This window comes from Geotrypetes seraphini, chromosome 6 (assembly GCF_902459505.1).
Source record: "Geotrypetes seraphini chromosome 6, aGeoSer1.1, whole genome shotgun sequence".
Classification (NCBI taxonomy): Eukaryota; Metazoa; Chordata; class Amphibia; order Gymnophiona; family Dermophiidae; genus Geotrypetes; species Geotrypetes seraphini.
The window spans coordinates 87190404-87202796 of NC_047089.1; the positions used below are offsets into that span (position 1 = coordinate 87190404).

Genomic DNA, 12393 nt, shown 5'->3' on the forward strand with positions numbered 1-12393 from the left:
GCAGGGGCAATTCTTATGTTCTTATGGTCATTGCGAGGATACATAAACAAGCAACAGCTTTTGTTCAGGGGGAGAATCCTCTCTCTCCATATGGGCCACTTAGCCTTGGAAGAGACGCCCCCCCCCCCCAACACCATATACAGAATGTTTTGCCAAATTGGTCATGAACAAACTTTGAAATGTAATCTTAATTCTGATTTGACCCTCAAGCTTAGTTGAATATAAATTAAATAAAAATTATTTTGATGGCATTACATGGCTGTGTATGAGTTACTAGCATGAAATACCCTGTACATTGGGACGCGACGCAAATCCACGTACTCACTCCCTAGAAAACTCCAGTAAGGGAGACCTACAAGAGAAAGCCTGCAGCTCAAAAATACGTCTAGAAGAAGTAATAGCCACCAAGAAGACTACTTTAAGGGTAAGGTCCTTCAATGAGCAGGCACCCAAAGGCTCAAAAGGAGGGTGCACCAGCACGGACAAGACCAGATTAAGATCCTAAGATGGAACAGACAGTTGCACAGGAGGCTTGAGCAATTTGGCCACCCACAAGAAGCAAACGACATCAGGCACGGCAGTCAGATGCTGATTTCACAACAACCCACGAAAAGGCTAACAATGCCGCAAGCTGAACTCGGAGAGAAGACCAAACCAGGCCCCTGTCCAGGCCATCCTGCAAAAACTCTAAGATGTGAGGCAAGGAAGCATGAAAAGAGACCACTCCACGCACAGCATACCATTCCTCAAATATACGCCAAACCCATACATAAGCCCGAGAAATTGCCAGTCTCCGGGACCTCAATAGGGTGGAGATTACCTTATCTGAATACCCTTTCTTACCTAGGCAATCCCTTTCAAAAGCCAAGCCATAAGACAGAAAGGACCCGGAACGAACATTGGAATGGGGCCCTGATTCAGAAGGTCAGGCGAGAGAGGTAGAGGCAGAGGATCCGCCACCAGATGCCACAACAAGTCCGCATACCACGGGCGCCTGGGCCAATCTGGGGCCACCTAAATCACGAGGCCGATGATGAACAATGCATAGAAGAACTCTGCCCACTAATGGCCACGGAGGGAACACATACAACAGACCCTCCATTGGCCATGGTTGAACCAGAGCATCTTAACCCTTGGCCTGATCATCTCTGCAATGACTGAAGAAGCGGGATGTTTTGGCACTGATACTCATGGCCATCAGGTCCATGAGGGGCTGACCCCAAGTTTGCACTATTATCTGAAAGGCCATGTGACTTAGACACCACTCTCCGGGATCTAGCACGTTCTCTACTCCTGCTATGTGGGAGACCAAGACATCCAGAAGATGAGACTCTACCCAGACCATGAGCAGAGCCGCTTCCTGCCCCACCAGAGTGCTCTTGGTGCCCCCCTGATGATTGACATAGGTCACAGCTATGGCATTGTCCGAAAGAACCCGGATCAACTTGCACGTCAAGAAGGAATGGAAAGCAAACAGCGAAAGACGGATGGCTTTGGTTTCCAGAACATTGATCGACCAAGACGCCTCCTCCGTGGACCAGGTGCCCTGAGCTGAGTGACCTAGATACTGAGCTCCCCAACCGAGAAGGCTGGCATCCGTGAGCAGCACCGTCCACTGGGGCTGATCCAGACTCACCCCTTGCACTAGATGGGATGACTGGAGCCACCAACGAAGACTGTAGTGAGCCAAGCCCCTCTGAGGAACAGGGTGATCCAGACTGTGCCTCTGAGGCGACCACCTCCGAAGAAGAGAATACTGAAGAGGATGCATATGGGCCCAAGCCCACCTCACCACATCCAGGGAAGCCACCATCGACCCCAAAACTTGGAGGAGATCCTATGCCCAAGGAGACCGGGACGCCATAAGCAGGTGAATTTAGGACTGCAATTTGCTTACCCGGGCCTCCAGGAGAAAGACCTTCCCCAAGGAGGTGTCGAACATAACCCCCAAATACTCCAGGTGCTGTGAGAGGGCCAACCGGCTCTTGTCAAGGTTGACAACCCATCCCAGCGAATGCAGGAACTGCACCATCCGAGCCGTGACCCGGGTGCTCTCCTGGAACGACTTTGCGTGAATTAACCAGTCGTCCAGATAGGGATGTACTTGAATACCCTCCTTGTGCAATACTGCCGCGACTACCACCATAACCTTGGTGAATGTCCACGGAGCAGTAGCCAGATCAAAGGGAAGCACACAGAACTGATAGTGCTGACCCAAGATTGCAAAACGAAGGAAGCGCTGATGGGAGGCCCGGATTGAAACATGCAAGTAGGCCTCCGTCAGTTCGAGAGAGGTGAGATACTCCCCCAGCTGAACTACCAAGATCACAGAGTCTCCATGCAAAAAGATGGAACTTTGAGAGCCCTGTTGACACATTTCAAATCTAAGATGGGCCGAAAGGTACCCTCTTTTCTTGGTCACCACAAAGTAAATCGAGTACCTGCCAGTGCAACACTCCTGAAGGGGTACTGGAACTACCGCTTTGAGATCTAGCAATTTTTGAAGAGTTGGTGAAAAGCCAGTTCTTCCATTCTGCCTGACAAGGAGAATCTAGAAAAAGATTTTGAAGACAGTGGGCAAACTCCAGAGCATAATTGCGCCGAATGAACTCCAGGACCCACTGATCGGATGTGATCTCCACCCACTGATGAGAAAACTCGCGCAGCCAGATACCCACCGAAACCAGAGGGGGCACCGGCAAGAAGTCATTGGGCAGGATGGGCTGCGGGGGAACTGGCAGCAGGATTCTTAGCCACCCGATGGGCCCACTGAAAAGACTGCCTGCACTGATAGAAACGACCCTGGGAAAACCCAGAAGCCTGGCAGGTAGCAACCCCACGCCCAGGGCGGTATCTGTGGAAATCCTGCAGATGCCCTGAGCAGTGCCACCCCTAACCACCAGATTAGGGCACGGTCTTCAGGCAGGTGGGGCACTTTAGAGTCCGTCAAAGTCTGAACCAACTTATCCAATTCATATTCAAACAAAAAAGACCCCCCGAAAGGGGAATTTTGTGAGTTTAGTCTTAGATGCTGCATCCACCGACCATGCTTTAAGCCACAAGGTGGAATGCGTGACTACCCCAAAAGCCATAGACTTAGTGGACGTCTGCACCAAATCATAGAGGTGAGAGGAAAGAGGCTGCCATCTCAATCTTTGCCACCTTCTGATCCATCAAGGACCAGTCATCAGACTCACAGTCAAGAACATGCTCGGCCCACAGAAAACACGGCCCGAGCCACGAGCCCCCCCACAAATAGGCGCCTGGCCACACAAGGCAGACACATCAAAATTTTGCTTAAGGATGGACTCCAACTTACGCTCCTCAGAGTCCCATAAGGCAGAACCGCCCTCTACGGTCCCCATATGCCGCTTAGCAATAGCTAAGACCACCACGTCCACAACTGGCGACTTCAAGGTAGCCCCCCCAATTTCTTCCATTCATTTTTCATGTACACATAATATCTTCATTTTAATTCATAATGGTAACCTTAAAATAAAAAAAAACTACAAAGCACACTATACGCAGAGAAGATGTTAATTATCATTTATATTTGCGGGGTTTCAAAGATGTTAAGGCAAATGACTTTAAAATATGCAATATCACCTCAGTAACTATAGAAAAATAGATAAATATAGTGCAAAATATAGACAGCAGATATAAATTCTCAAAACTGACACATTTTGACAACTAAATTGAAAATAAAATAATTTTTCCTATCTTTGCTGTCTGGTGATTTCATGAGTCTTTTGTTGCATTTCCTTCTGACTGTGCATCCTTTCTTTCATTTCTTTCTTTCTGCACTCAGACCCAACAATTGTCCCTTTCTATTCCCTCCCTCCTTCCTTCCTATGTCCTTAGTGCCCCTTCCTGTGTCCTTAATGCCCCTTCCTATATCCTTAGTGTCCTCGGTTCCTCCTTCCTATGTCCCCATCACTGCCTTCCAGTCTTTGTCTCTACCCCCTCCCCTATGCTCTGGCATCTCTCTCTTCTCCTTTCCTTCCTTCCTTCCCACTCCACCCCATGGTCTGGCATCTCTATCTCCTTCCGATCTCTCTCCTCTACTTCCATCTCCCCCTCCCACTCCATTATCTGGCATCTCTTCTTCCTTTCTCTCCTTCCTTCCTCCTGGTCTGGCTTCTGTCTCCTCCCCCTCCCCCATATACCCTGACATCTCTCCCCCCTCCATGGTCTGATAGCTCCTTTCCTTTTCCTCCCTCCTATGGTCTTGGCATCTCTTTCCTCTCCTTTCCCTTCCCTGGTCTTCCTTTTCCCCTCTCTCTTCCCAGTTGGGTGCAGCAGCAGCAGCACTTCTCTTCCCCTATCCCCTCCCCTTGGGTGCAGCAGCTTTTCTCTTCCCCCCTCAGATGCAGCAGCTTTTCTCTTCCCCCTCCCCCTTGGGTGTAGCAGCAGCAGATTTTCTCTTCCCCTCTCCCCCCCCCCACCTTAGGTGCAGCAGCAGCAGCTTTTCTATTCCCCTCTCCCCCCTTGGGTGCAGCAGCAGCATCATTTCTCTTCCCATCCCTCCCATCGGCAGAGTCACAAGTTTCCCTCCATCGCTGACCTATCTTCCATAGGTTAGCGATGGAGGGAAGCTTACAATTTGCTTCGGTCCTTCCTCTTTGCCGGGTCCTGCCTTCGCGGAAACAGAAAGTAGGCAGGAGTCAGACCCGGCAGCGAAGAAGGCCCGAAGCAAGTTGTAAGCTTCCCTCTGTGTCTCGCTTAGCTTATACTTGAGTAGAAAGACTAACTCATTCATTAACTCCGATTTAAAAATCTGACCTAAAATCCTCTGAGAGTAAAAACAGTGATGTGCTCCTGCTCCGAAGCTCTACGTGTGCGTGCCGGCTTCCGTTCTCTTCTCCTCTCCCCCGGGACGTAACTTCCGGTTTCGGAGGGAAGAGAAGGGAAGCCGGCACGCACACGTTAGAGCCCAGAGCGTGGGTTCAGTTTGTATGCGGAAGTCAGCATCGGCGGCAGCAGCAGGATTAGCCGGCGCGGAGAATACTGCAGGGGTTTGGCGCTGGACCGACTGTCCCCTTGTCCCCGCGCACAGCTTCGGGACGCTGTACCTGAAAATGGGACATTTCGGCGTCCCGAAGCAGTGGCTCGGGACAACGGGACGGTCGGTCCAATAACGGGACTGTCCCATTGAAAACGGGATGTATGGTCACCTTAGCCATATAGCCTTTATCTGCCATCATGTTTCTGTGTTTATAAATAGTCTCTTAGGTAGAATGGGAACATACTGGCCTTCATCTAGATTGATGGCAGGTAGGGGGGATTTGATTCAATAAAGTGAGTGGCAGTTAATTTTCCTTGGGTGGAAGTCAAAGCTGTGTAGCTACTAACCTTTCAACTACTTCAGAGATAAATGGAAGGGTGATAATTTGATGATAGAGATGAGTGTAGGGTCAGAATTGGGATCCATAAAATGAGGGTATATGATGGCAAGTTTCCAGTGTATAGTAAAAGTGCCTTATTGGAGGCTAGATAATGTGACAGTATAGGTGAAGATAATTCAGAGGAGGCTGTTCTTTATGCTACTATATATAAGCCCCAAAATTTGGAGTACTGAGGCCACTAACATGCAAAATATGATTTTTATCTTTAAAGGTTGTTGGGAACAGTGGCCCCCACCACCAACAACTCACGCCCTCCCTTTCCCCCTGTACCTTTTTAAATCTTAGCCAGCTTGAGCAACTTCAGCCTGCTGCTCACACCGGCCTGACTCTCCTCTGAAATCACTTCCTGGACGTGGGGCCAGGAAGTGACATCAGAGAAAAAAGCCAATGCTGGCACGAGCAGCAGACTGGAGAAGCTGATGGCAAAGATATAAAGAGGTATAGGGGGAAAGGGAGGGTGCGAGGTGGGGAGGGGGGGGCACCACTTACCCTCACTATGCCACTGTTTGGGGTTGATGATAAGGTCTCTATAAGTAGAACAAAACTGGTAGTCCAATAAATGTGCTCCAAGAAGTGTTCAATTAATGACCTTGCAAACAATATTTAGGTTTTTTCCCAAGTATTACTTACTGGATTAAAAAAGTGTACAAATTTGAAATTAAACAGCTGCTTTTATTCGTTAGAAGGAGCTGAGCACACAAGTAGCATTGTCCAATTTATGATTGTGTTCAATAAATATTTTTTATATTTTTTTTAGCGCGCTCTAAATGTTTCACTGAAAAGCAGGCAGAAAAAGCTCCAGATTTTAGACATTTCTTGAGCTGTTTATTTATGTTTCTAGGCTTCCAACAAGCGATGGTAGTGCTGCAAAAGGAAAACAGCAAGCCTGTGAACCTGTGCACATATTAAAGAGATCTTTTGCTAGAACTGTTTCAGTGGTAAGCTCTTGACGTATGTTATTTTTGTTTTGTTCTATAATGGCGCTTTACTTCAGCCTTTATATAAGACCTTAGAGTCTGCAGTATTTCCTATAGAGCAGTGGTTCCCAAACCTGTCCTGGGGGACCCCCATCCAGTCAGAGTTTCAAGATATCCCTAATGAATATGCATGAGAGAGATTTGCATATAATGGAAGTAACAGGTATGCAAATCTCTCTCATGCATATTCATTAGGGATATCTTGAAAGCCTGACTGGCTGGGGGTCTCCCAGGACAGGTTTGGGAACCACTGCTATAGAGTATGTAGGATATCTTGAGTTGTTTTTTCTTTAATTTCTTTAATACAGTTTTGCTCATAAGTATTTTGAGTTGTTTTATCTGTTTTATTTATTTCTTCAGTCATAATATGTTTTATAGACTTTGGTCCATTTTCAACATGTTTATGTTCATATGGTTTTTATGATGCCACATATGTCTTTTTAATGTTTATATATGCTTTTTATGTTATTTACGTTTTAAGTTACTGCCTTGCAATTCTCTTTAAATTGTTTATTTTTAAATGATTTTATTTAATGTGCTGCATATGGTTTATATTTTACATGTATTCAATAATTATGCATGAACACTGTGTTTCTTCTTATGCTTGGATTAAGTTATTATAAGTGTTTTATATGGTTGATACTCTGCATGTATTTAAGATCATTTATGTACACTACGAGCTTCATTTTATGCTTGTATTTCATTCATTTTATATGTATTTTATATACTCTACCTATTTTGTTATGTTCATCTATCTCACCGTTGTTTTAAATTTTGTTTATTTAATTTTCTTTATTTAGTGTCCATTTATCCCCTGATGAAGGCATCTATGGATGCCGAAACCGGGATCCCTGTTGGGACAATCTAGGCGTGACCTAGACTCAGTTGTACTCATATCAAGATGGACATTATACTATAGACTGTGTCTATTTTTATGACTTACGTTTTATTGACTTAATAAAGAGTTCCCTTAGTTAATATTCTGAGATATCTTTTGCCTCTTGTTTTTGGTTTTCTGCAATATTGTTCAGGCCAAATTCTTCTTTCCTCCCCTTAATTATACAAATAGATCAAGCTTTTTACAGTCACAGTTTTCATTGCATAGATTTTGAAGGTTATTTGTGATGCTGATCTGTCGTTTGGTCCAGCTGTACAAAGTAATCATTGAAGAAAAGGCAGTACTGATAAAACAGCATTTACTTAAGCATCTTTATTAATCCCATCATCATCTGCTCCTGCCAGCAGATTAGCTGTCAAACTATTGATTTCTGGAAGGGCTGGCCTTGCAACACTGTAAGATTCAATAAAGATAGCGACTCAATTGCTGTTTTCTGATTTTCTGGCTGATTTTCAAACAGCGCTTGATTCACTATCAAGTTTGCATGCAAATGATTTGCACGCAAACTCACCGACTCAATTGCTCAGTGAGCGAATGAGTCAGTACAGGGCCCTGACAGTAGTGACAGGAGAAGCAGCCTGCTGTCACTGCTGTCAGAGCTTCTGCAGTTTTGTTTTTGGTTTTTTTTTCTTTTTTTTTTTTAATGAGACAGATATATTCACTCACCCCCCTCTCAAAGGAACACGACGAAAGAAACTATACGACAGCCTTTTAGCGACACAGGCAGCAAAGATCGATACTACCATCACCAATCTACTGACCAAATCTACAGACATTAAAGTATTCCGAAAAGAAATCAAAACTCATCTCTTCAAAAAACACTTCCCATCATCATAACCTCATAAAAGTATTAGAAAAAGTTCTCACGACCACCTCCATCACCACCACCAGCAACACCCTGAATCCGAACAGTATTATCTCTATTCGTCTAAACAACCTATCACTATCTACTACCTGCTATCAATTTCTCCTGGAAAAGTCCAGACTAACAATTGTAACTGGACACACTCTTGATTACATGTACTGCAATGCTACTGGAAATGTCCAGTCCTCTAACTTGTAATCCGCTTAGAACCGCAAGGCACAAGCGGAATAGAAATCACTAATGTAATGTAATGTAATGTAATATTTTACACATGCAAAATATCTGCCTAGTAAAAAAGCCCCCCCACACACACACACACAAAGCGCCCCCTCCCTCCTGCCACCAGACACAAAACCAGACCCCTCCCTATGTGAATATGGCAGGAGGGATGGGATGCCCATTCCCTCATACCATCACCCCCACCCTCATGTGAAGTGATATGGCAGGAGGAATGCCCACTTTCTCCTGCCGTCGGATCGGGCCTCTCTCCCCTTAGATGCCGTCGTCCTCCCTGTACCTTTAAGTTAGGAGCAAGAGGGGTGCTCAGTCCCTCCTGCTCTTCAGCTGGCCGCCCGTCAGCAATGTGAGCCTTAGACCCCTCCCCGGTGCATCATGTGATGCACAGGGAGGGGCTTAAGGTCCTGATTGGCTCAGGTGCCTCAGAGGAGCCTAAGGAAGTCCCTGATTGGCCATTGTTATGGCCTATCAGGGACTTCCTTAGATCTACAGCAGTTGGGTTTTTAGGATCATAAAACCCGATGGAAAATATCCAAGCAATGTAAGTGAATCAATCGCTTGGCTATTTTGCGTGGGGGTTTAACTAATTTGCATGGCCGGAACTAATTTGCATGGCCGTATTGGAAAATGGGTGATCAAGGGGGAAAACACGCAGTGGACCGTTTTGTGAATCGGGTCGGTTAGCAACGATAGTGACGATCGCTGACGTTAGTGAATTGGGGCCATAGTATTATCTTTCTATTGGGGGATTAAATAATGTTTTAAGTTGATAGTAATATCTGTACTATAAGGTATAAATGAGTAATTTTTGCAACCATTGCATTTTGTCCTGTTTTGTTGATGCATGTCTGAAGTCTGGATCTTTGTTTTCCTTTCCCCCTTTGCCACCCCTGCCCCTCCCATTTCCATTGCCCTTATGGTTAGAGGGGTGATCCCCTTAACAGATTGCTTAAGTGCCTTCCTTAGCCTGAGCATATCATTTTTGCTATGCACCCAGATTCAGTTGGCCTTGCATGAGGATTCTGAATATGGGTCTTTGATGCCACTGAGCAGCTGAAGCCACAGGAGTAGTCTAAGGTCTTGTTATTTTTAGTTGGAAAAATAATTTGCATACAAATAAATTTGTAATCAGTCCATGATTTTAAGTGAGACAAGTTGTCAAACAGATGTTCTCTAGTTGGCAAAAAGCTAGTGATGAAACAACACTGAGTGAGAATATACCATAATAGCAGAAAAGCATAAAGGGCCTCAGTGAATGGAGACAGGTCTTTATTGACCCAACATAAGCCATGTTTTGGTGCACAGTGCCTGTATCAGGGGTCAACCAGAAATTCTTTAAGGTAGATATGATCAGAAAATGATGTAAGACAGTCGGATGATCAAGGAGCAAAAGGGGAACTCAGGAAGGATAAGACCATAGCAGAGAGACTGAATGAATTCTTTGCTTTAGTCTTTACGGAAGAAGATGCAAGAGATCTAGCTGAACCAGAAATGTTTTTCAAGGGTGATGGTGCAGAGGAGCTGAAATAAATCTTGGTGAACCTGTAAGATGTACTAAACCAAATTGACAAGTTTAAAGCGTGACAAATCACCTGGACTGGTATACATCCCAGGATGTTAGTGATCTGTAACCTGTCGCTAAACTTGTCCGTAGTACTTGAAGATTGGAGGGTGGCTAATGTTACGCTGATTTTTAAAATGGGTTCCAGGGGAGATTTGGAAAATTACAGACTGGTAAGCCTGAGTTCAATGCAGAGCATTGTGGAAACAATTATATTGTGGAAACAATTATAAAAAAATAAAATAGTGGAATATTTGACAAACATGATTTAATAGGACAGAGTCAGCATGGGTTCTGCCAAGGGAGATCTTGCCTTACGAGTTTGCTTGACTTCTTTGAAGATGTGAATAAAAGTGAGCCAGAAGATGTGAATAAAAGTGAGCCAGTTGATGTAGTGCATCTAGATTTTCAGAAAGCTTTTGACAAAGTTCCTCAGGAGAGGCTCCTGAGAAAATTAAAGAGTCATGAGATAGGAGGCAATATTCATTTGTGGATTAGGAATGGCCATCTTTCTCAGTGGAGGAGGGTAAATAGCGGAGTGCCACAGGGATCTGTACTAGGATCTGTTGAACTTATTTATAAATGATCTGTTAATTGGAACAGCAAGTGATTACATTTGCAAATGATACAAAACTGTTCAAACTTCAGCCTCTTGGAGACTGAAAAATTGCAAGCGGACCTTAGGAAATTGGAAGACTGGGCATCCAAATGGCAGATAAAATTTAGTGTAGACAAATGCAAAGTGATGCATGTTGAAAGAATAACCCAAATCATAGTTACCTGATGCTAGTGTCTATCTTGGGGGTCAGCGTCCAAGAAAAATGTCTGGGTGTCATTGCTGGCCAAGAAAGCAAACGATGCTAGGAATTATTAGAAAAAGGTGATAAACAAAACTAAATATGTTACAATGCCTCTATATTGCTCCATGCTGATGTCACCTTGAGTATTGCATTCAATTCTGATCAGCTTATCTCAAAAAAGATATAGTGAAACTAGAAAAGGTTCAAATACGAGCGACCACTATGATAAAGGGGGATGGAACTCCTTTCTTATGAGGAAAGACTAAAGAGGTTAGGGCTCTTCAGCTTGGAAAAGAGACAGCTGAGGGAATATATTTTTGAAGTGTACAAATTCCTGAGTGGTGTAGAACAGGTACAAGTGGATCAGTTTTTTACTTTGTCAGAAATTACAAAGACTAGAGAACACACGATGAAGTTACAGGGAAATTCTTTTAAAACCATAGGAGAAAATATTTTTTTACTCTGAAAATAGTTAAGCTCTGGAATATATTACCAGAGGATGTGGTAAGAGTGGTTAATGTAGCTAGTTTTTAAAGAAAATTTTGGGCAAGTTTCTAGAGGAAAAGTCCATAGTCTGCTGTTGAGACAGACATGGGAGAAGCCACTGCTTGCCCTGGATCATTAGCATTTAATGTTGCTACTATTTGGAATTTTGCCAGGTACTTGTGACCTGGATTGGCCACCATGAAGACAGGTTACTGGGCTAGATAAGACAATTGGTTTGACTTCAGTAAGGCTATTCTTATGTTTTTATGACATGAGTGAATAATCAAATGATACTTTGCACTCAAGCATTGAATGACTAGTTTTAAATGTTAACATCCTGATACAATTAGCAGGAAATTTATTCTAAGTTTCCTGCCAATTGAATTGGGACATTAATATTTAAAATATTCACTCAACACTTTGAGTGCAAGGTATTATTTGGTTGTTTAGTCATGTTATTTTCTGGTTATATCTACCTTAAAGAAATTTTGGATGACCCCTGATGCAGGCACTGTGCTCAGAAATATGATTTGTGTTGGTTCAATAAAGGCTTATTTCCATTCATTAAGGTACTTTGTTCTTTCTGCTGTTTAAAAAGCTAGTGATATAACTTTTTTGATATGAAGTGGTAGTGGTGGGAGGAAGTATGTTTAATATGAGTGGATGACCACATATGAAATGTTTCTGTATGAAAATGTGCAGACCATGTTAAAATTTCTTAAAAATTTGTGGTTAGATTGTTAGCTGTGCCTAATCTAAACAGTGTGTGATATTTTTTTTTTCTCCTCTCTTTCCCTGGGTGCATATTTCTCATAACGTGGACTAGGAGTGTTTTGAATCATTGCTGAGCATTCTCCATTGGAGCTGGACTACCTTAGTGCTGGGTGTAGAAGAGCTACGAGGACTAAAAGGATTCCAGTATACAGCTACTTTGCTTGATTTAGAAAGGCTGCGCTTTGTGGGCACTTGTTGCCTGAGGTTGCTGCGTGTCTACACGTGTGAGATATACCCTATGTCAGGTACCTTTATTTTCTTTTGTTGTGAGACAGAATGGGTGGTTTTAGTAGAGTTCACTAAGTGGACTATCCATTGCAATGTGGCAACTTTGCATTTCTGCATGCAAACATTTTCAGGGGCTTGCTGTTATCCCAGGACAAGCAGGCA

General features: G+C 43.9%; 1 protein-coding gene across 9 annotated transcripts in view; it reads left to right on the forward strand.

Annotated features, from left to right (window-relative positions):
- Positions 1-12393, forward strand: part of MYCBP2 (MYC binding protein 2) — a 977923-nt gene that overhangs the window by 446274 nt on the left and 519256 nt on the right. For all 9 annotated transcript variants that reach the window (XM_033949399.1, XM_033949405.1, XM_033949401.1 and 6 more), the window contains 2 exons: positions 6247-6343; positions 12056-12248. In XM_033949399.1, the coding sequence (XP_033805290.1) occupies positions 6247-6343; positions 12056-12248 (290 nt within the window). The remainder of the gene's footprint in view (positions 1-6246; positions 6344-12055; positions 12249-12393) is intronic.